Here is a 19,907-nt window from a genome sequence, read left to right as displayed (position 1 = left end):
ATGCATGCACATATGCACATGAACCCAAAGGCATACACAAACATACACACAAACACACTCCTGTACATACAAGCATGTCCCCGTACATGAACAGCTGTGCATGAACAGAGTGTTTACAACCATGTACACACATGAAACATGTATGCACCATGGACACGCAGACACTGAATGTGCTCATCAACATGCATGTGTGTGGATGAATGCACACGAACATGCATAAACACGTGAATCCACAGGCGCTCAGAACTCTGTCTTTGGTTCAGCAGTCCAGAAGTAAACACAGATGTGTCTGCACAGTAGACATTAAAACACCTGCTGTATAGAATTAAAACACCTGCTTTTTGTCCTTGCACTGCTTCCTCCCCTATTTTTGTAATTCTCAGAGAACAGCATCACTCATGAGTCTATTAAACCAAACACCTAAGGGTCCCTGCTCCTGGGCTGCCTTCATCAGCTGGTGAGGTCTGTTGGGTATTCATTCAGAACAGCCTCCACTCCACTGGCTCCTCGCACCCATCTTCACAGCTCTAGGTGCCAGCCTCTCCTGCCTGGACCCCTGTGATCCACAGGTCTGCCGTCAGGTCCCTACTCTCACCTCAGGGCCTTTGCACAACTGTTCCCTCTGTCTAGTTCTCTCTCCAGCTCTCCATTGGGAGACTCTGTTTAAGCATTTGGGTCCCAAGGGAAATGTCATCACCCCAGGGTGCCCCCTATCTCAGCCACCCTAGAGAAGTCAGCTCCTCAGAAACTGCAATCTGGTGCCCCTATGCTGGTGTTTATCTACATTTTTGAGATAAGGTCTCTATGTAACCCCAGGCTGACTTCAAATAGGTGATCCTCCTGCTTCAACCTCCCAAGTGCTGGGATTGCAACTGTGAGCCATGCCTGGCTGCCTACATTACTTTCTTTCCTTGTGCCTCTGGCTTCCAGAGTTATCCAAGTTGCTTGTTCCTTCTATTCTCTGAACGGGAATGGCCCATGTAAGCTCATGCCTGTTAAACGACTTGGTTCACGGTTGGTAGAACTCTTTGGGAAGGATTAGAAGGCATGGCCTTGTTGGAAGAGGTGTGTCACTGGGGATAGATGTTGAGGTTTCAAAAGATCATTCCAGGCCTAGTCTTTTTCTCTGCCTCCAACTTGTGGTTCAGGATGTAAGCTCTCAGCTACTGTTCCAACGCCATGCCACGCCTGCCTGTCTGCTGCCATGCTCCCCACCATGATGGTTATGGGACAAACCCTCTGAAGCAGTTCCCCAATTTATTTATTTATTCATTTTTGGTTTTTCAAGACAGAATTTCTCTGTGTAGCCCTGGCTGTCCTGAAACTCATCTGTAGATCAGGTTGCTCTTAAACTCAGAGATTTACCTGCCTCTGCCTCCTGAGTACTGAGACTAAAGGTGTATGCCACCACTGCCCAGCTAAGCCCCCCAATTAAATGCATTCTCTTAGAGCTTGCCTTGGACATGGCACCTTTTCACAGCAATAGAACAATGACTAAGGCATCCCTCTCAGTGCTGCATCCCAGAACAACAGGAGATTCCTAAGAACAGACATCTAGGTTTGTTCCTCACTGTATCCTTAGTACAAAAAAGAAAGAAGGAAGAGGGGAGGGGGAGGGGGAGGGGGAGAAAGAAGAGGAAGAGGAGAAACTGGTACTGCACGTTCAACAGGACTCAGAAGTGTTGTATCATCATCACCATCATCATCACCATCTTCTCCTTCTCCTTCTCCCTCTCCCCCTCCCCCTACAAGTGACTACAAGTGCCAGGGATGGGTACCTTCCAGGTACTTCGAGGAGTCCCCAAGAAATAAGAGCCTCTATCTGTTGGGCTCTAGCTGCTTAGATATGCAGCAAGACCTGCCCAGGGCTCTGGAGCCACCAGGCAAGCTGACTAACCCCGGCACCTCTTAAAAGCAACTCAGATGCAGCAGCCCCGCATCTTCCCGTCCCGTGTCATATCCTGTCACACTCTCTGCCTTCCAAGTGTTCTATAAGGACTTGATAGCAGCAAACATGTCTTGCGTGTCCTAGGGGTTGACTGCCAGCCACAATCTAGACAAGGGCCTAGGAACCACACCCCCACCCCCACCCCCACCCCCACCCCCACCCCCACCCCCACCAGGCCCACGTGGATTTTTAGCCTTGTTTTATTGATGGGTAAAATGAAGCACCATTTGGCAGAGTGAGTTTCTCAAGATCACACAGGAGACTCTCTCACAGGACAGAAGAACCCCATGCCACCCACTGTTCATCCACAGTGCCTGTGGGACAAAGGTTCAGAGGCCAGGATGGGGAGGGGAGTCTGCCTCGGTCCTAGTGCAGTGCTGAGCTGATCACAGACATGGGGTGACTGGATAAATAGCTGCAGTTCTAACTCTCCTCCTGCTTCTGAGTCCTGGCCACACCCCCACTCATCCTTTCTCTTTACTTGAGTCTACCCTTAGCAGAGGACGGAGCTCCTAGAACAAGCCCGGTGCCCTGCGTAGCCACCTCTCACACACAATGCTCATAACACAGAAGGCAGACAGGTTGCAAGCTGCTGGGAAACTGGCCATGGTCACTTCTAGACCACACAGAGGTTTCCACAAATCCCCTAGTCACTGGGGACAGCCAGGAAGGATCGAGGAATGGCACTGCCCTGCAGCAGCACACACACCCCACACACCCCACTCCCCACTGCACCCACACCTCCACATTGCCCTGTCCAAGTTCCAGACCAACCTGATCATCCATCACCCATCCACGCAGCATCCACCATGCCCAGGGCTGAGAGTCGTGGCATTTGGGGGCTGCCCTGTTGGTGCCCTGAAGGAGAGAGTAAACTTGCAGCTGGGGTGGACTGAAACATGCTAGGAACTGGAGTTGCACAGCGTGAATTTCCGCTAAGACAGGACTACAGACTGCCTCGGGTGGCGGGGAGCAAGCCTTCTCCCACATTCAACCCCCAGGAGATGAGAAGGAGAGAGCCTACCTGCAAGTATCAGTATGGAATGGAAACAAATCCAGAAAAGGCAGGACTCTGAAAGAAGCTAAGTCCTTGAGCCAGACTTAGAAGGAGAAAGAAATGAAGGGACGCAGGGGAGGAGGAGGAGGAGAAGGAAGCCATCACCCATTTGTGAATACAGGAGAGTTCAGAAGGTACCCTCTCATACCCAAGGATAAGAAGTAAGCCAAAGGGAGGGTCCACACCAGTAATCTCAGGACTTAGGAGACAGGGGCCAGCCTGGGCTACATAGCCAGAGAGACCTCATCTCAAAGAATAAAAGAGAAGAAAAAGCCAAGAGGAATAAAGAGAAGGAGGGAGGAAGGAGTCAAGCAGGCAAGCTAAACAGTAGCCTGGCATACGGGGGTGGGTGGGGTGGAGCGAGTGGGGGTGTGGGGGTGGTAAACCTCCTTTTCACGCACTCACTGTGAGAAGTGCAAAGTCATTCCTGAAAGCACACATTCACATTCCCTAGGAAAATATAAACCCCAAGAAGCCTCCAGCGCTCGGCTCGCTCGGGAGATACGAACAGATTTAGCCCAGGAGAGCTGCCAGGGAGGCGAAACGGGAGCCAAATGAGGAAGGGATGGGCCCGGAAAGAGCTAGAAACACACAAAGGGCAGAAAGACACACTCAGAGGAGCGAACCGCAGGCTCAGTCCTATGGAAAATCTCGCTCCAACAGTGTAGAGTGTAGCTCCAGTGGCCTGAAGCTCAGAGACTTACTTCACTCCCAGAGGACAAATGTCAGAGCCTTAGCTAGCAGAGCTGAGGGACAGACGACAAATTAATTAATTAGTTATTTCTATTTATTTTATTTATTTAGTATTCTTTTGCAATGGAAGCCAGGGCCTTGCTAGGTGAGCACTCTCCCACTGAGCCACATCCCCAGAACTAGTTTTGTTTTTGTTTTTGTTTTTGTTTTTGTTTTTGTTTTCGAGACAGGGTTTCTCTGTGTAGCCCTGACTGTCCTGGAACTCACTCTATAGACCAGGCTGGCCTCGAACTCAGAAATCCGCCTGCCTCTGCCTCCCAAGTGCTGGGATTAAAGGCGTGCACCACCACCGCCCGGCTTAGTTTTATTTTTTTATCTTTCTTTCATGTGCCTGCATTTTGAGACAGGGTCTTTCTTACTTGTAGACCAGGCTGGCCTCGAACTCACAGAGCTCTGCTTGCCTCCACCTCCAGAATGCTGGGATTTGCGGGAGGGTGGGCAGTAGATGTGTGACATTCTCCAACCTACCAGCCAAGGGTTTCCCTTTCTTTGATTTGTGTTCTCTGTGCTGGAGCTGGAACTAGGACCTAGAACCTTCTCTGTCATTGGCATCGCTTTGCACATCTTTAGAAAACCAAAAAAAAAGCAAACACGGAACACAGCACAGGGGAAGCAAGATCCACCATCTACTAGGAGGCCTTGAAGCTGGTCTGGCATGGACACACCCTGGGCACAGGGCAGAGGAGTGGGAGGTGGTGCAGGTCTGTGATCCCAGCACTAGAGAGGCAGAGGCAGAAGGACCTCTGAGTTACAGACCAGCCTGATCTATACAGAAAGTTCCAGGCCATCAAGGGTTACACGCAGGATGGGTAGGGGTAGAAAAGTGGGAGGTGCTTGAGGCCCAGAGATGCCAGGAGCTGAGGAATGGGCTCTAAACTGTCTGGAACGCAAATGCTAGTGATGAAGCCAGAACAAACCCCAGCAAAACTGTGAGACAGAAAAGAAGAACTGACCTGGAAGACAGACCGGCAGTCAGTCCCATCAGTGAGTGTGTTCTAGAGGACTGCAAATGGAACAGTGTGAAGATTAAAACCTAGAGTGCCCACAGCTGCAGAAGGTGGAGGGGCTTGAGCAACAGGAAATCCAAGTTGGTAGTGGCAGCTAAATTAATGAAAGGCAGCCTGGTGGTTTCCGAACTAGTAAACATAGTTCTCTCACAGTCCCCAAACCCACATTATTTGGTGTTTAGAACAGCGATATCTGTGTCCACCTGTTTACAGCACAAGTGTCCATAATTATTGCCTGACCTTGGAAACAACCAAGATGTCTTCCCACGGGTGAAATAAACCATGATATGCCCAGTGAGTGAAATATTGTTTAGCAGTAAATAAATAAGCTATAAAATGAAAACTATGTGGAAAGGTTGTGTTTGTGGCTGTTGGAGGGTGTGTGCTTGGTATGCCTGAAAGGAAAAGGGAAAGGAAGGGAGGGAGGGAGGGAGGGAGGGAGGGAGGGAGGGAGGGAGGGAGGGACAGAAGGACAGAGGGTGGGTGAGGAGGGAAGGAGGGTGGGCAGGGGTTACATTATTGTTTAGTGATAAAAGCTAGAGTGGAGAAGGCTCCAGACTCTGTGTCAACTCTGTGACACGCTGGTGACAGTGAGAAGATCATTGGTTGCTAGGGTTGGAAGGGAGATGGAGGAAGAGACCAAGCAATGGTCTCAGCAGGAAAAGTCAGGGCATAGAAGACTGCCTTGAGGGCTTTCCACACTCATCCAAGGCCACAGTTAACACCACCCAGCATAACAGGGTTCACTGTGGCCTGGGCGATGGCCATGTGGGCCCTTTGGGTATGGGATTCAGGCAATAGGGAGCTGAGCGTGTGTCCCTCGGGAGGTCGCTGAACCTTCCACTCAGCTTGCCGCAAACCAAAAGCTGCTTCAGAAAGTGGAGTTTATCAAGTCACAACCATCGTCAGCACAATCAGCCCTTTCCGAGCTGATCTCTGTTAAGTACCAGGACAGTTTTAAAGCCATTTGGGGCTGGAGAGGTGGCTCAGCAGTTAAGAGAATTGAAGAGACCCTGGGTTCCATTCCCAGAATCCATACGGCGGCGGCTCACAACTGCTTGAAACTCCAGTTCCAGGGAACTCCGTGCCAGCTTGTGACCTCCTAGATCTCCCTCCCCCTCCCCCTCTCTCTCACACTCATGGGGGCGGGGCTCTTCAAAGCAAGATATCTTGGGCTGAGGGTGTAACTCACCTGGTAGAGAGCCTACCTAAGGTGCATAAAAGCCCAGTTTTAAAACCATGGTATCACATAAGCTGGATGTGGTGGCAAACACCTGTGATCTCACCGCTCAAAAGGTAGAGGAAGACAGATCAGGAGTTCAAGGTCATCATTCACTACCTAGAGAATTCTAGGTGACCCTGGGCTACAACACACCTTGTCTCAAAAAAAATTTTTTAAATGCATATATATGTATATTTATGAGGGAAGCACACAAGAATTCAAGGAGGACTTGGGATTTAGCTCAGTGGCAGAGCACTTGTCTAGCAAGCCCAAAGCCCTGGGTTCCATCCTCAGCTCAAAAAAAAAAAAACCAAAAAAAAAAACAAAAAAAACAAAAACAAAATTCAAGGAAAGAAAATATAGCTAATTTCTGCCAAGAAATAAAGTATAGGCTGATGGTCCCCAGAGTCACTTCCTTAACCCTAAGTGCCAGAACACATGGGATGATGTCCAGCAGATGTAAGGGAGGCAGCCACATTCATCTACACTGAAGGCCACAGAGACTCACAGTGAGCAGGAGCTGGGGGAAGCCAACCATGGTAAGGGCAAACCCCATCTGCAGCACACCTGCAGCACACCTGCAGCACATCTGCCCTCCATGTCTCCTCTCTGCAGCTGTTCACAACGGAGCCCCTGAGACTGTGAGCCAAGATAAATCCTCTTAAGTTGTTTTATCGGCATTTTGTCACTACCATGAAAACTGGCAGGCCATCTTCTTCCAAGCTGTAGCCAGTATCCAGCATGGGGCCTGGCACGCAGCTGGTGGCCAATACACGCCCCATCATGCTGTGCATGGAAGGCCACCAATATAAAAACTGGAGCGCAGCTTCCAAAGAGGGTTTGAATCTGCCAATAGAAGCACACACAGACACAAAAGGGAGCTATGATCATTGTCACAACTAGGAGCAAAACAGACTTCCAAAGTGACTAATGTTCTTCTCCTACCAGAGAAGGGATGTTTAGAAGTGTCAGCAAGAATTATAAACTGAGTTTGCATTGATATGTTTTAAAGTCATTAGTAAAGAAAGAAAAACTGAGCCCATTCAGGCTGCCAAGATGGCTCAGGGGTTAAGAGCACTCTATGCTCTTTCAGAGGACTCAAGCTCAGGTCCCAACACCTATCTCAAGTGGTTCACAACAGCTCCAGCTCCATGGGATCTGATGCCTTCTGTTGGCCTACACGGGACCTGCAATGGGTGCAATGACTATAAGGGACTAAAAGTGAAATTGATCTTTAAAAAATAGAACCCGGGGCTGGAGAGATGGCTCAGAGGTTAAGAGCACTGACTGCTCTCCCGGAGGTCCTGAGTTCAATTCCCAGCAACCACATGGTGGCTCACAACCATCCGTAATGTGATCTGACCTACTCTTCTGAAGTGTCTGAAGACAGCTACAGTATACTTACATATATAATAAATAAATAAAAAATAGAACCCATGTAGTAAAATATTAGTAAATAAGATGTTACTGAGAATGGCGTTGTACACTGTTAGCCCCATCACTGGGGAGGAAGAAGAAAGTAGATCTGTGAGTTTAAGGCCAGCATAGTCCACATAGCAAGTTCCATGCCAGCCATGGCTATGCAGTAATAAGACCCTGTTTCAAAAAAAAAATTTAAAGAATTATGAGCTGAAGGCATTTGAACAAAATAGAGAGGGGAGACTGGAAGGAAGTCTTGCTGAATAAACCTGATGTCTAACCCCAGGAACCCATCCATGCAAAGGTGTAAGGAGAGAAACAACACCATAGAGTGGTCCTCTGACTCACACATGTTTGCATAATATACACACATCCCATACACACACCACACACATACACACACCATACACACCATACACACACCCCATACACACCACAGACACACACACACCATATATACACCACACACACCATACACACACACACACCATATACATACACCATACACATCATAGACACACAGACACACACACCATACACATACATACCATAAACACACACCATACACACCATAGACACACAGACACACACACCATACACACACATACACACCACACACACACATACTTACAATAACAAATAAATGTTTCAATTAAAAGAAAAGTGAGACCAATGTCTTTGTGATAAAGTGTTAAGTGGTTAAGACCCTCAGTTTGTACCAAAAGAAAGCACGGTTTGCATCTGGGCCAGAGAGGAGACATGGGAACGGGGAAGCAGAGTGGAGAGGGAAATGTCAAAGATGTGACAAAGGACAGCAAGGCTCAGATATGAAAAACAGTAGTCAGAGGAGAAAGCGTTCACTGGGGAGCACAGCCATTTTATCTGGAGAAAAGATCAATTCCACAATTCCACAACGAAAATATAACTGCCATGAATTTCCTCGTGATGAATAACATAGACTCAGACTCAATAAAAACCAAGCCATCCCAGAGGCAAGCAAGAACAGACAGTCTTGCTGCAAAGAAAGAGTGACCTGCTCCACCCAGTTGATGGAAGACACAAGGAGCAAAGATGGACAGACAGCAGTGCCTGTGTGCCTGTGTGTGCATGTGTGTGTGTGTACATGTGTGGGTGTGCATGCGTGCATGCATGCGTGTACATGATGCATGCATGGATGTGTGTCTGTGTGTCTGTGTCGGTGTGTCTGTGTGTCTATGCACATATCTTCATGCATAGGCACACGTCTGGAAGCCAGAGGAAGGTGTCAAGTGTCCTCTGTCAGTCTCTGCTTTATTCCTTCAAGGCAGGACCTCTGAGCCTGAAGCCCGTGGTTTGGGTAGCTCTTTGGATGACTGTGTCCACCTTCATCAACACTAAGGCCACAGGCATATGTGGGACCACAGGCAGCTTGTCTGGATGATGCTGGGATAGGGACTTCAGTGCTCGATAGTTCAGCACATGCTCTTTACTGCTGAACCATCTCTCAGGCCCCAGAGTCTTTACTCATACTCTGTATAGCTAGCTGCCTTAAAAGACACTTAGGGACTCCACCTGCTGTTTCAAATAAAACGTTTACCATAAACACAAATATGCAAATGTATATGCAGGGACCTGTCCTGCTCACTTTTTCAATAACTCAGTCAATTAAAAATTAATGACAAAAATGTAAGCAAACAAGCAACAACAAAAACAACAAAAATGCCCTGGGAAATCTGTAAACACTCTGCTAAATTATGCTCGGATGAAGAAGTAACAAAACTAAAATTTCGGAACTTGAGGAACCAAATTGCAGCTGTCAAAGTTGTACAAAATCATTTTCAAAGACACTGCATCTGGGAACCCATGAGACTTGGCCAAAGTGGTGCTCAGAGGCAAGCGCGAAGCAGTAAAATGCAGCCATCGTTATAAACTATGCAGACAAAAATTTTGACTTGAAAAGATTAACAAAACAAACCTCAGGAAGGATAGCCACAAGAAAATAAGCAGCTGCCAGAAAATGTAAGCAAACAAAATTGAAAAATCCAAGAATTCTGGTTAAGTTTAGAAAGGCAGGGAGAGAGCGTGGGAGCTGACGGCCCCACCGAAAGGCTTCAGAGGAGGAGAAAGCAGCAAATTGTGAGTGCTGGGCCACGGGCTAAGGCAGCCTCCCTAGAGCCTCACACCTCAGACACTTTTGCAAGACAAATCAGGTGAAAAGGAAAACTCATGTTTACATGAGCTGGGGGAAAAAAAAGTTTATAGAAAAGCGGGTATTTTTCTCTCCACGCTAAAAGGTATTCAATACACTTGAAACCCTAGCTGAAAAAGTAAGTTCCCAAGAAAACAACTCAATAAAACGTGAGTCAGACTAGTCCAGCCGTGGGAGATTGGCCTATGGTAGTCAGGATCTGTCTGGGAGTAGGATCTGTCAGATAGTCAGGGGATTAGCCTATGGAAGTCAGCAGGCTTGCAGTGCTCTGTGAAGGCTATGGCCAGGGGGTTGCAGTTCCAGGCCAGCCTGACCTAGTGAGACTGGATTAAAAACCAACTGAGCTTGCCCACTGCAAACTCCTTCACGTCAGAGTATCCCTAGAGTACCCAAAGCTGCCTTGATGCTTCAGACTCTACCACGTCAGAGTAACCCTGAGCAGGCTTGCAAGCCAGAGTGTCAGACTTTGGACTCATTCGGTGAAGCGGTCCAGCGCCAGGATGGACACCAGTGTCGGAGTTCCTCTGCTGAGGTAAACAGCAAGTTTCTGTGTTTGCATACTGCAGAGAAACCTGCATACCCATGGGTGTGCATATGTATGTGTGTGTGTGTGTGTGCAAGTGTTGGCATGTGTGCTGTGTGTATGTGTGGGTTAGGTGTAAGAATATGTTTGTGCATGTGCAGGCAAGTATGGGGCATGTGTGTTCAGCTAAAATCATGTGTGTTCAGGTGTGGACATGTATACAAGTAGATGCATGGTTGTGAGCATGCATATGCACTGTGCATGCATGTAGATATGTGTGGCTAGGTGAGAACATGGAAGTATGTGTGTGTGCATAAATAGAGGTGTGAATGAGTATGCATGAGTATACATGTGCATGAAAGCATTGAGAGCATGATGCATAGAGATATTTATATACAGATACTCATAGGTATATGGGTGTGCTCTTGCACAAATAGGTTGTATGTGCCTGAGTGTGTGTAAATGTGCTCATGTGCAAGCATGTACATATGCATGTATGGAGACATGCTTGCAAATGAGGGCAAGTTGGTATGGGGTGGTATGGGGTGCATGGATGAGTTTATGTGTGCATTGGTGTGTGTGTGCCGTGCATATGTGTGTATGCATGTGCCTGTGAACACATGAAAGTGTGCATGTGTGGCTGTGTATGGGGAGCACGCCTGTTTGTGCCTCCTCTCCTATTTATTTCTGTTTCCGTCTGACTCTGTATGCCTGTCCATGCCATAGCCTCCCCTTTTGCTTTCCACTGGAATCTGCCTCAGCCTTGCTCTGTGTCCCTCTCAGACTCTTTCTGCATCCCGCCACTGTGCGTCCCTGTCTCCCTCCCTTCTCTATGGCTACACTGACACTGGGAAGTTGAAACCCAAGACAGGATGCCATAGCACTCCCACCCAGAGCTACCCACAAGCCATCCACCCAGAGCTACCCACAAGCCTTCCACCCAAAGCTACCCACAAGCCATCCACCCAGAGCTACCCACAAGCTGTCCACCCAGAGCTACCCACAAGCCGTCCAGCTTCGCTTCCAGAAGCCCAGCTGGGAGTCCTTACCCTGTGTCCCTGCCCCAGTTAGCTTCCCCTGGCTGTGATAAACACTGTGACCAAAAGCAGCTTAGGGAAGAGAGGGGCCTGGAGATGGGAACTGAAGCAGAGGCCTTGGGGGAACACTGCTTACTGGCATGGTTTGTTCAGGCTACTTTATTATACGATCCAGTACCACCTGCCCATGGTGGCACTGTCCACAGTTGGCTAGGCCTCCCATGTAATCCATTATGCCGATAGATAGATGGATAGATAGGTAGGTAGATAGATAGATAGATAGATAGATAGATAGATAGATAGATAGATAGATAGATAGATATAAAAGTAAGAAAGAAAAGAAGAAAAAAGGAAGAAAAGAAGAAAGGGAGGAAGAGAGAGAGAGAGAGAGAGAGGTGCTCCTTGCCTACAGCCCGTCTGATGGAGGCACTTTCTCAATTAAAGCTCCCTCTTTCCAGCTGACACTAGCTTATGTCAAGTTGATAAAAAAACCCAACTAGCACATCCCCACCAGGGGCCCTGCACTCACAGCCAAGTTCCCCCAAAATGGCAAGCTTGAACAGTGTGGGCAGCCCACCTCCGAATCTGGACCACATTGCCACCCACATGTAATGGAAAGGCAGCAGGGCCGTATTAATCTTCGGACTGTTCCTAGACAGATCGTGACCTCCCATGCGGATGGCTGACAGAAGGCAGAGAGGAAGCACAGGAAGGAAGTGACACAAAGCCTCCCTCTATGCAGTCCCGACTTCCCAGGGGAGTAAGAGAGCCAGGGCTGCCTCCACCAGTGTCCACCAGGAGGGACTTATGATCAGATCTGCTTAGGGCTGGACCTGCCTCCACCAGTGTCCCCACCCAGGCAGGCGCATCCTGAGACCTGAGAACCTGCCCAAGCCAAGGTCATCTCCTACCCACATGACACCCCCTCCCCACTTCCTGAGGACCCCAGACCTTAGGACAGCAGGAGCTGGCCTCTGCCTTGCAGGTGTTCATTTGAGCATGTTAGGACAGAAGATGCAAACTGTCAGCTTGCAGGCAGGCATGTTGGCTGGCATCAGAGGATGGATCTCTTTGAATTCAAAGCTAACCTGGTCTCCATAGCAAGTTACAGACCAGCCAAGAGTACTGAGTGAGACAATGTGTCAATAAACAATCAAAAAGCAACACAAACTATAAAAGTGTCCAGAAATCAACAAGGAGTTTCAGTGAAGTGGGAAAAGACTAAGGGAGGTGTGGCTGGTTGAGGTTGGCTGTAGAACCACCAAGGACTGGGAAAACTATGAATAGAGGAGGGAGTGCCAGCTAAAGGCCTTGCCTAAGCAAAGGCCCTGGGTCTGGAAAAGGTCTCACCTGGGAACTGCACATCATCAGTAACCAGAGGTAGGACTGAAAGAAGCAGGAGTTGGGCCAAGAGAGCATGGATTGTACGGAATCCTGGCACTGGGCAGACAAGAATGCCAACTGCTACTGCTTGGGCAGCAGATAATCTTGAACTCCAGTCTAGAGCTGGGCCTCAGAACAGCAGTGGTGTCCTGCCGAGCTCCTTCACACAGCTCTGTCACCTGGTCACCTGACATCAATGACACACACCCCTACCGCACCCCACAGGCATTGTAGAGGCCAGACAGCAGCACCCTCAAATTTAATAAAGGGAAACAATAGCCCCTTTGGTTCCGGGGTCCCCTGGACATTTTAGGAATGGAGTGATCAGAGAGGAAGAAGGTGCAGTAACTCCCTGACACAGTAGCACAGAACAGTCTGGCCTCTTACCACACAAAGGGCTCCTAAGATGACACTAGGCCCCAATACATTCAGCAGGGTCCACTGGCAGCAGTGCAAATCTTTGTCCCACGGAGAAGAGGAGGGCAGCGAAAAGAGAAAGGAAAGCTAGCTGGCACAGACAAGCAGCTTCTGGAACAGCGAGGGATAGAGAGAAAGGCAGAGCTGAGCAGGAGGTCACCGACTCAACAGAATGGTCATTCCCAAAAGGCAGGCTGTCACAGCAAGAAAAGGAGCTGTACAGGGCTGGAGAGATGGCTCAGCAGTTAAGAGCGCTCTTCCAGAGGTCCTGAGTTCAATTCCCAGCAACCACATGGTGGCTCACAACCATCTGTAATGGGATTTGAGGCCCTCTTCTGGTGTGTCTGAAGATGGCTACAGTATATTCATATAAATAAAATTTAAAAATAAATAAATCTTTTTTAAAAAAGCAAAGGAGCTGTGTGTGCCTGAGCAAGTGCAAAGGTCCTGTGGCAGCAGCATTTGGGTCTGAGGGAGGGCTATTGAGGGAGGACTACTGAGGGAGGACTACTAAGGAAGGTGTTGTAGTAGAAAGGGAGGCCAGAATAGCCCTGGGGAGGGTTCCCAAGAGCTAACAAAGCTCCCAGCGAAATGGAAGGTGTCAGCAGTGACTCAGCTTAGATCTAACAGAACCCCTTTGGCTACTGGCTGATTGGTTCCCAGGGCAGCAGCCAGTCAGCCAAGGTCATAGGACAAGATCAAGCTGAGCTGGCCATGGAAGAGTGGGATGTGATGGGAAGGGGTGTTCTGTGGGACTTCAGGGTTAGGGCCCAAGCTCTCAAAGAACTGTCATGTACATCTGTAGTGTGGAGGAAGGGATGGATGCAGAGCCTGTCCCCAAGCCCAGGTGGCTCTGTGAACTGCCTCCATTTCCAGACACTGGGCCCTTATTAAATGACATTGCAGGACACTAAAGTTGCACATGGCCCTTGCTGCTGGCCTGTGGCTTCTGACATACAGAAAGCAAGTTTACCCACACTCTGACACCAGGCTGGACCACAGAAAGTTATGATTATCCACACCACTGGTTAAAAACCTGGTGAATCTATCATGATTATGGTCCTCCTGCCCAAGTTGAGGGAACTGAGTGTCAGAGAGGGCATACTCCAACCAGAGGTCACACAGCAGGTGAGATAGGGACGAGAAGCAAGACTGACCCTAAAACCTGCGGTCTTGAGAACAGTGCTCTGGCTCCTGCTTCCACAGCAGAAACCAAAGCCAACTAATGTTCTTTTTATACCCAAGCAAAGACAGGAGGCACAGGGAGGGGGTGTGACTTCCAAAGCCACTTAGCAAGCTGGCAGCAGGGTCTGCGCTCAAACCCAGGGCTTGTGACTCCTAGAATAGTGCTCTCCCCGGTGAGACAGGCCGGAGGAGCCCAGGGTGGGGGGAGGCTGATTGAGTTGGAGGTAGGGATTCAAGACATGCGGGAGGTGGGGTGGGATGCACACTGGACCTCACACCCTAGTTTGGCCACTTCACTTGCTAGATATGTGACCTTGGGTAAGTCCTTGTGACCATAGCACCCGCTGCAATGCAGTAAGAGGAGGTAGTGCTTGTTGAGGGCTACAGTACCTTTCAAAGCTCATCTTCTCCTATGCACTCCCAGCAAGAAGCCTGTCCAACATGATGGCCACATACTCCTGGGCTCTAGCAACCTCCCAGCCGGGTGCATTACAAGGGTCATGCCTGACTCATGTCTCCTCCAGGAAGGGAGAGTGTGCTAGCCTTGCACTGGAAAGTGTGGTCTGCCCCTGCCCAGAAGCAAATTAGATCTGGAAGAACTGATCCCAAGAACCAGAGACATCAACTAACACACATCCCACAAAGTTCTGCTGAGTACCTACTGTGTGCTGCCATTCCAGGCTCCATATAAAGTGACAGACAGCATAGATAAGAGTCCATTCCAGAGGCTGGAGAGGTGGCCCAGTGATGCAGAGCACTGGCTGCTCTTCCCAAGGACAGGGTTTCAAGTCTCAGCAACCACATGGTGGCTCACAACTGTCTATAACTCCAGTTCCAGGAGACCTGACACCCTCTTCTGGCCTTTGTAGGCACTAGGCACTCCTGTGGTGCACAGGCATACATGCAGACAAAATACCATATACATAAAATAAAAACAAATAAATCCCAAAAGAATTTTAAGCATCTACCCCCAAGTTCACAAGGCACACAGCAAACAGGTGTTGTTGACAAAGATGGATGTGAGACCAATGGTCAGAATTAGGGGGAAAGAGTGTATGCAGGGAACATAAGGTAGGGACCGTCTTCTTCAGGTGGTCGGGAGTGCCTGAGCAGACTGAAATCGTGGAAAACAGTCTTGAGTGGATCTGGGAGAAAAGCACTCGGGTAATGGACAGCCTGTGCAAAGGCCCTGGAGACAGAGGGAGCCTGAGGTGTTAAAAGCCAGCACGGCTGTAAAGACCTGGAGTCAGCAAGAGCAGCATTCGGAGATGAAGGGTAGTAGCACCAGGCTTCAGTGGATCTGGGCTGCAGGGACTGCAGGAAGGATCTAAGGAGGGGAGGTGTCCTTGGGCTAGATACAGTGGCTCAGGCCAGCGTAGCAGAAGCGAGGCTCAGCCCCCATGGGGTCACTGAACCCCACCCCCTTGGGTGGGGTGGGCTGCTTTCCTCTCCATCTGCAGGGTAGCAAGCAGAGGCTCTGGCCAAAGTCTCGTGGTAGCAAGAAGATCCATCCACCCACCATCCCACACAGGGCAAAGCGAGTCTAGAGTCAGACTATAAACCTACAGGTCCAGGATCTCTGCTGCCACTTCTGAGCTGCCTGCCAGCTCCTACATCACTCTCAGATCACACCTCCTCCTCGCCCAGGGTCTACCCCTTTCTCTCTCTCCAATGCCACTCAGCCAGTCTTGCAGGCTCATAATGCCACAATCTTGGGCTTCCTGATACACTCCTATCCTAGACTACATTCACACAGGGCCAAAGCTCACACACCACATAAGAAAGCAACAGTCAGCATAAGCTCGGCTTCATCACTTTGCACCCCAAGACCTTGCCTCTCCAGGCCTGAACCTTGCCCCCTCCTCCCAGGCCTGAACCTTGCCTCCTCCTCCCAGTGCAGTCAATCCAATTCTTCTAAATATCAAACCCAGTAAGAGATCTAATTTGCAGGAAGGGACTAGAGACCATTTAGGGCTGCTGTTCTCTGACTGTGTAAGGACGGTCATGCCTCCTCTTAGAGAGAGGAGAAGAAGGCTCTTTAGGGTGGGGCTGATTGACTATGTGTCTGTTCAGGATAGGCTGGAGTGTCATCTCTGGGAAAGGGGCCTTAGAAAATGCCCCCTCACAGGTACCCAGGGGTAGAGAGGCAAGAGCAGCCATGCTGAGGAGCCAGGCAGGGGGGCTGCTGATCATCCAGTGAGCCAGTGTGGATCCCCAAGCTGGAGTCCCACCAGGGTGGACCCAGCTGCACAGACAGGGGCCTAGGCTTTCCCTGGCTGCGGCAGCAGCAGCAACAGCAGCAGCAACAGCAGCAGCAACAGCAAGGGAGAATAGGGCAGGATTTGTTCAGGCCTTGTTGGGATGTTTTTCCCTCTTGGAGTAAAAAAAAAAAAAAATAAAATCATCACAGAACCCAGAAGACAGGTTGTCATGGCAACAAAAGTTTGAGGCCAGGTACATCCTGACACCCTTTGGAGCTCAGTGGTGAAGGCAAGATCTGGGGGGCTGTGCACAGCAGAGAGGGAAACCCATCTGAATGGCCTTCGACCTCCCAAATTTCTCATCCGCAACTATTTGACAAGCCCAGGGGAAGACGATTGTGATTTTCTGGGAGGATCAAGCTGTAGCCAAGGAAAACCAGGGAAAGCAGCGTTTGGTTTTTATCCACCCAGCAGATCACACAGGAGCATCGTGACGAATGAGGCTGGGGGATGAAGGTCTCACATTGACCATAAGTGCTCCTGTCTCAGGTCCCCAAACTGCATGGGTCCCCTTCTCCATCAATCCTCTGGTTATTCTCCAGCCACCAAGAAGACAATCCAAGCTCCCTCATCAAACTCCCCTGAGCCTAATCTGAAAAATGGGTCTTCCACAAGTGGCTGCCTGGCCCAGAGGCTAGGATGTAACAAGATTCCACAGGTGACAACTTTAGCTTGGCCTGGCGCTCAAAATGCACTGAAGCTCTCTAGCATTGCTCTCAACACGTTTCTGTTAACATTAAAAAACAAACAAACAGGCCGGGTGTGGTGGCGCACGCCTTTAATCCCAGCACTTGGGAGGCAGAGACAGGCGGATTTCTGAGTTCGAGGCCAGCCTGGTCTACAAAGTGAGTGCCAGGACAGCCTGGGCTACACAGAGAAACCCTGTCTCGAAAAACCAAAAAAAAAAAAAAAAACAAAAACAAAAACAAAAAACATAGCAGTCAAGCTTGGACATAAAGCTTGGGATGCTTGCCCCAAGCACGGAGCAAGGGATGGCTACAGAGCTTATGGGCGGCCGCCTTCAGACAGCTTTTGGGACAGCCAGCAGACTCCAATGAGAGCCCAGGCACACTACAAAGGCAGGGCAGGTTGGCTCAAGCTGCCAGGGACAAGGCCCATCCAGTCACTGTAGGGTAGCATGTCCCCCAGGGCAGGGCCTCACAGATCTCAGTTGCAGGAGACCTCCAGCCTGCAGTTGGAGGAGGACCCATGGTCATCCCTTCTCATTCTTTGGGTTGTCCTGTATGAAGGTCTATGGAGACCTGAGCCTGGAGGGGGCACATGGCTGCTGTGGTGTGGGAGGATCAGGCTTGTGGAAGCAAGAAGTTTTAGACAGGAGGCTTTTAGACTATGCTGAGTGCGAGGAAGATACAGCTACATAAAGGGGGAGACGGCGCTTCCAAGGGGATCCTGCCAGAACAGTGGCTTAGTACCCGAAAGCTGTGGGTTGAATTCATAGCCAGTACCACCCCACCATATGGCACAGTCCCCTATCAGGCAGAGGTCCCCTGAGTGCTCCAGACTTGCTATCGTTTGGGGGTATTCACTTCAGCCCCGGCTGTCTGGGTGAGGGGACAGAAGTATCGGTCTACTTTCTGAAAAGCCTGCCCCCTCCCCAGTTCTGAAAGAGACTTGTGCTAAGCCAGGATCCCTCAGCTCCAGTGCCTAAGTTGCCTGTTTTCCCGCCTGCCTCCCTTCTCTCCCTCCCACACCATCCACTCCCGCATCCACTCCTGGGAGGGCTCCAGGATACCCCTGCTAGTGGAAGGACATAGGGTGCTCATCAGACTCCCCTACTCCCTGCTTTCTCCAGCCCTATCATAGACGTTTAGCGCAGATTGAGAGTAGCAGAACCGTTGGGTTCCTGGCCCCGGAGATCTGCCGTGGGAAGGGTTGCCTACAGCAAAGGTCCCCGGCCCCCACTATCACCTCCCGAGCTGAGACAGGCGGATGGGAGCAAGGAGGGGTACACGGGGAAATGACTTCAGGCCGAAGAGGGACCGCACTCGCTGGGACTCGCAGCCAGGGTGCGCGCGGGGGGGACCGGGACGCGCCACCTCCCGGGTCCGGGACCTGAGGGCGCGCGTCCCCCGGGAGCCCCGCGCCAGCACTCACCCGGGCCACCGAGCTCTTCCTCACACGAGTACCAGATGCCAGTGTGGAAACGGCGCAGCTGGAAGCGCTCGTCGCCCGCCTCCCAGCTGTAGGGCGCGCCGGCCGGGCTCGCGGCGACGGGGGCGGCTGTGCTGTTGGCCGTGGCGTTGGCGCCCGAGTTGGGGCAGTTGGCGCCGCCGCCCTGGCCGCAGCCAGGCTTGGGCACCCGTTGCGTGCCCTGGCACCAGTATGTGGTGAGGAAGGCGGTGGTGGCGAAGAGCAGCGCCAGCAGGTTCAAGGCCACGGCCAGGAGCGCTCGGCCGCGGCGGCTCGTCTTCATGCCGCCCGCGCCGCCCGCAGCTCCGCGCGAAGTTGGCAGCGGTGCCCGCGTCAGCGCCCGCCCCGGGGCTCAGGTGCCTGCGGTCGGCGACGGTGCTCGCGGCGCGGGCCCATGGCCCCCGGCGGGGACGCGGGGCGACGAGGACGCGGGGCGACTGGGGCCGCAGAGTGGAGCCGACCAGCGCGCCCGGAGCCCGGAGCGCGAGTGCGCTTCGGCGAGCAGCCGCGGGCGCCTGGCAGCGGCCACGGCGCAGGGACGCGCGCCCCTCCGTGGGGAGACACCTGCAGGCGGCCGGCGACACTGTTCAGCGCCCGCCCGCGCGCGGAGAGGGGGCGCGCCACGCTGGGCGCGGGCGGGGGACAGATCCGCGCGGGAGTGGATAGGGACAAGTGAGAGATCCCAGGCAAGACGCTCCCAAAGGAGACTCACTCAAGGCAGGAGAAGACCTCTCACCCAGACCCACACAGCCCTGCCAGCTAAGTGACAAGGCAGCTTCTGTGGGTCTTTAGGCTGTCAGGGACCTCTGCAAAGGCTGCAAGACCCATCTGGAGCTTAGGAAGGGATGGGGATGCAGAGCCTCAGCGTTTGAAAGGCTTGTCCCTGCTCACCTTTGGTATCTGAGACCAATTCCTATCCACAGGCTCTCTGTCACCACGCAGGAGGGCAGAGAGCTTGCAAAGAGGCAGCCTGCACAAGGAACCGAGCATAGGATGTGACAAACAGAGCTTCTCCACCCAGGCTATCCATACCAGAGACCCAGAACATGACCCAAGAGGCCACAAAAAGAACAGCAAGTCGTGGTCGCCAAAAGGTGGTGTCCTGCAGGTCTGCGAATGCTGAATGCTTAAGACTGGCCGGGCAGGGTTGGTTAACCATCCCGACTTTGCAGTCAGTTAAATCCAGGACTCAACAAGCTGTGTGACTTTGAACAAGACACTTGCTCTCTCTGACCCTCAATTTCTGTATCTATAAAAAGGGAAGAATGTGCTCCAGAGCCAGAGGTGGGGAAGGCATCTGGCACACAGTAGGCACTCAGTAAATGCTGACACTATTAGGAATATCTGGGTCAAGGA

General features: G+C 51.0%; 1 protein-coding gene across 1 annotated transcript in view; it reads right to left on the bottom strand.

The window, feature by feature from the left end:
• The window catches only part of Gsg1l (GSG1 like), a 199,688-nt gene extending 180,600 nt beyond the window's left edge, over positions 1-19,088 (bottom strand). The window contains exon 1 of the mRNA XM_021168971.2: positions 18,516-19,088. Within this exon, the coding sequence (XP_021024630.1) occupies positions 18,516-18,834 (319 nt within the window). The 5' untranslated portion in view covers positions 18,835-19,088. The remainder of the gene's footprint in view (positions 1-18,515) is intronic.
• Positions 19,089-19,907: the final 819 nt, after the last annotated feature.

Source organism: Mus caroli, unplaced genomic scaffold (assembly GCF_978045245.1).
Source record: "Mus caroli unplaced genomic scaffold, Mus_caroli_1 scaffold_8, whole genome shotgun sequence".
In the NCBI taxonomy this organism is placed as follows: Eukaryota; Metazoa; Chordata; class Mammalia; order Rodentia; family Muridae; genus Mus; species Mus caroli.
The sequence above is the reverse complement of the archived record's forward strand: the minus strand, read 5'-3'. Positions and strand labels throughout refer to the sequence as shown.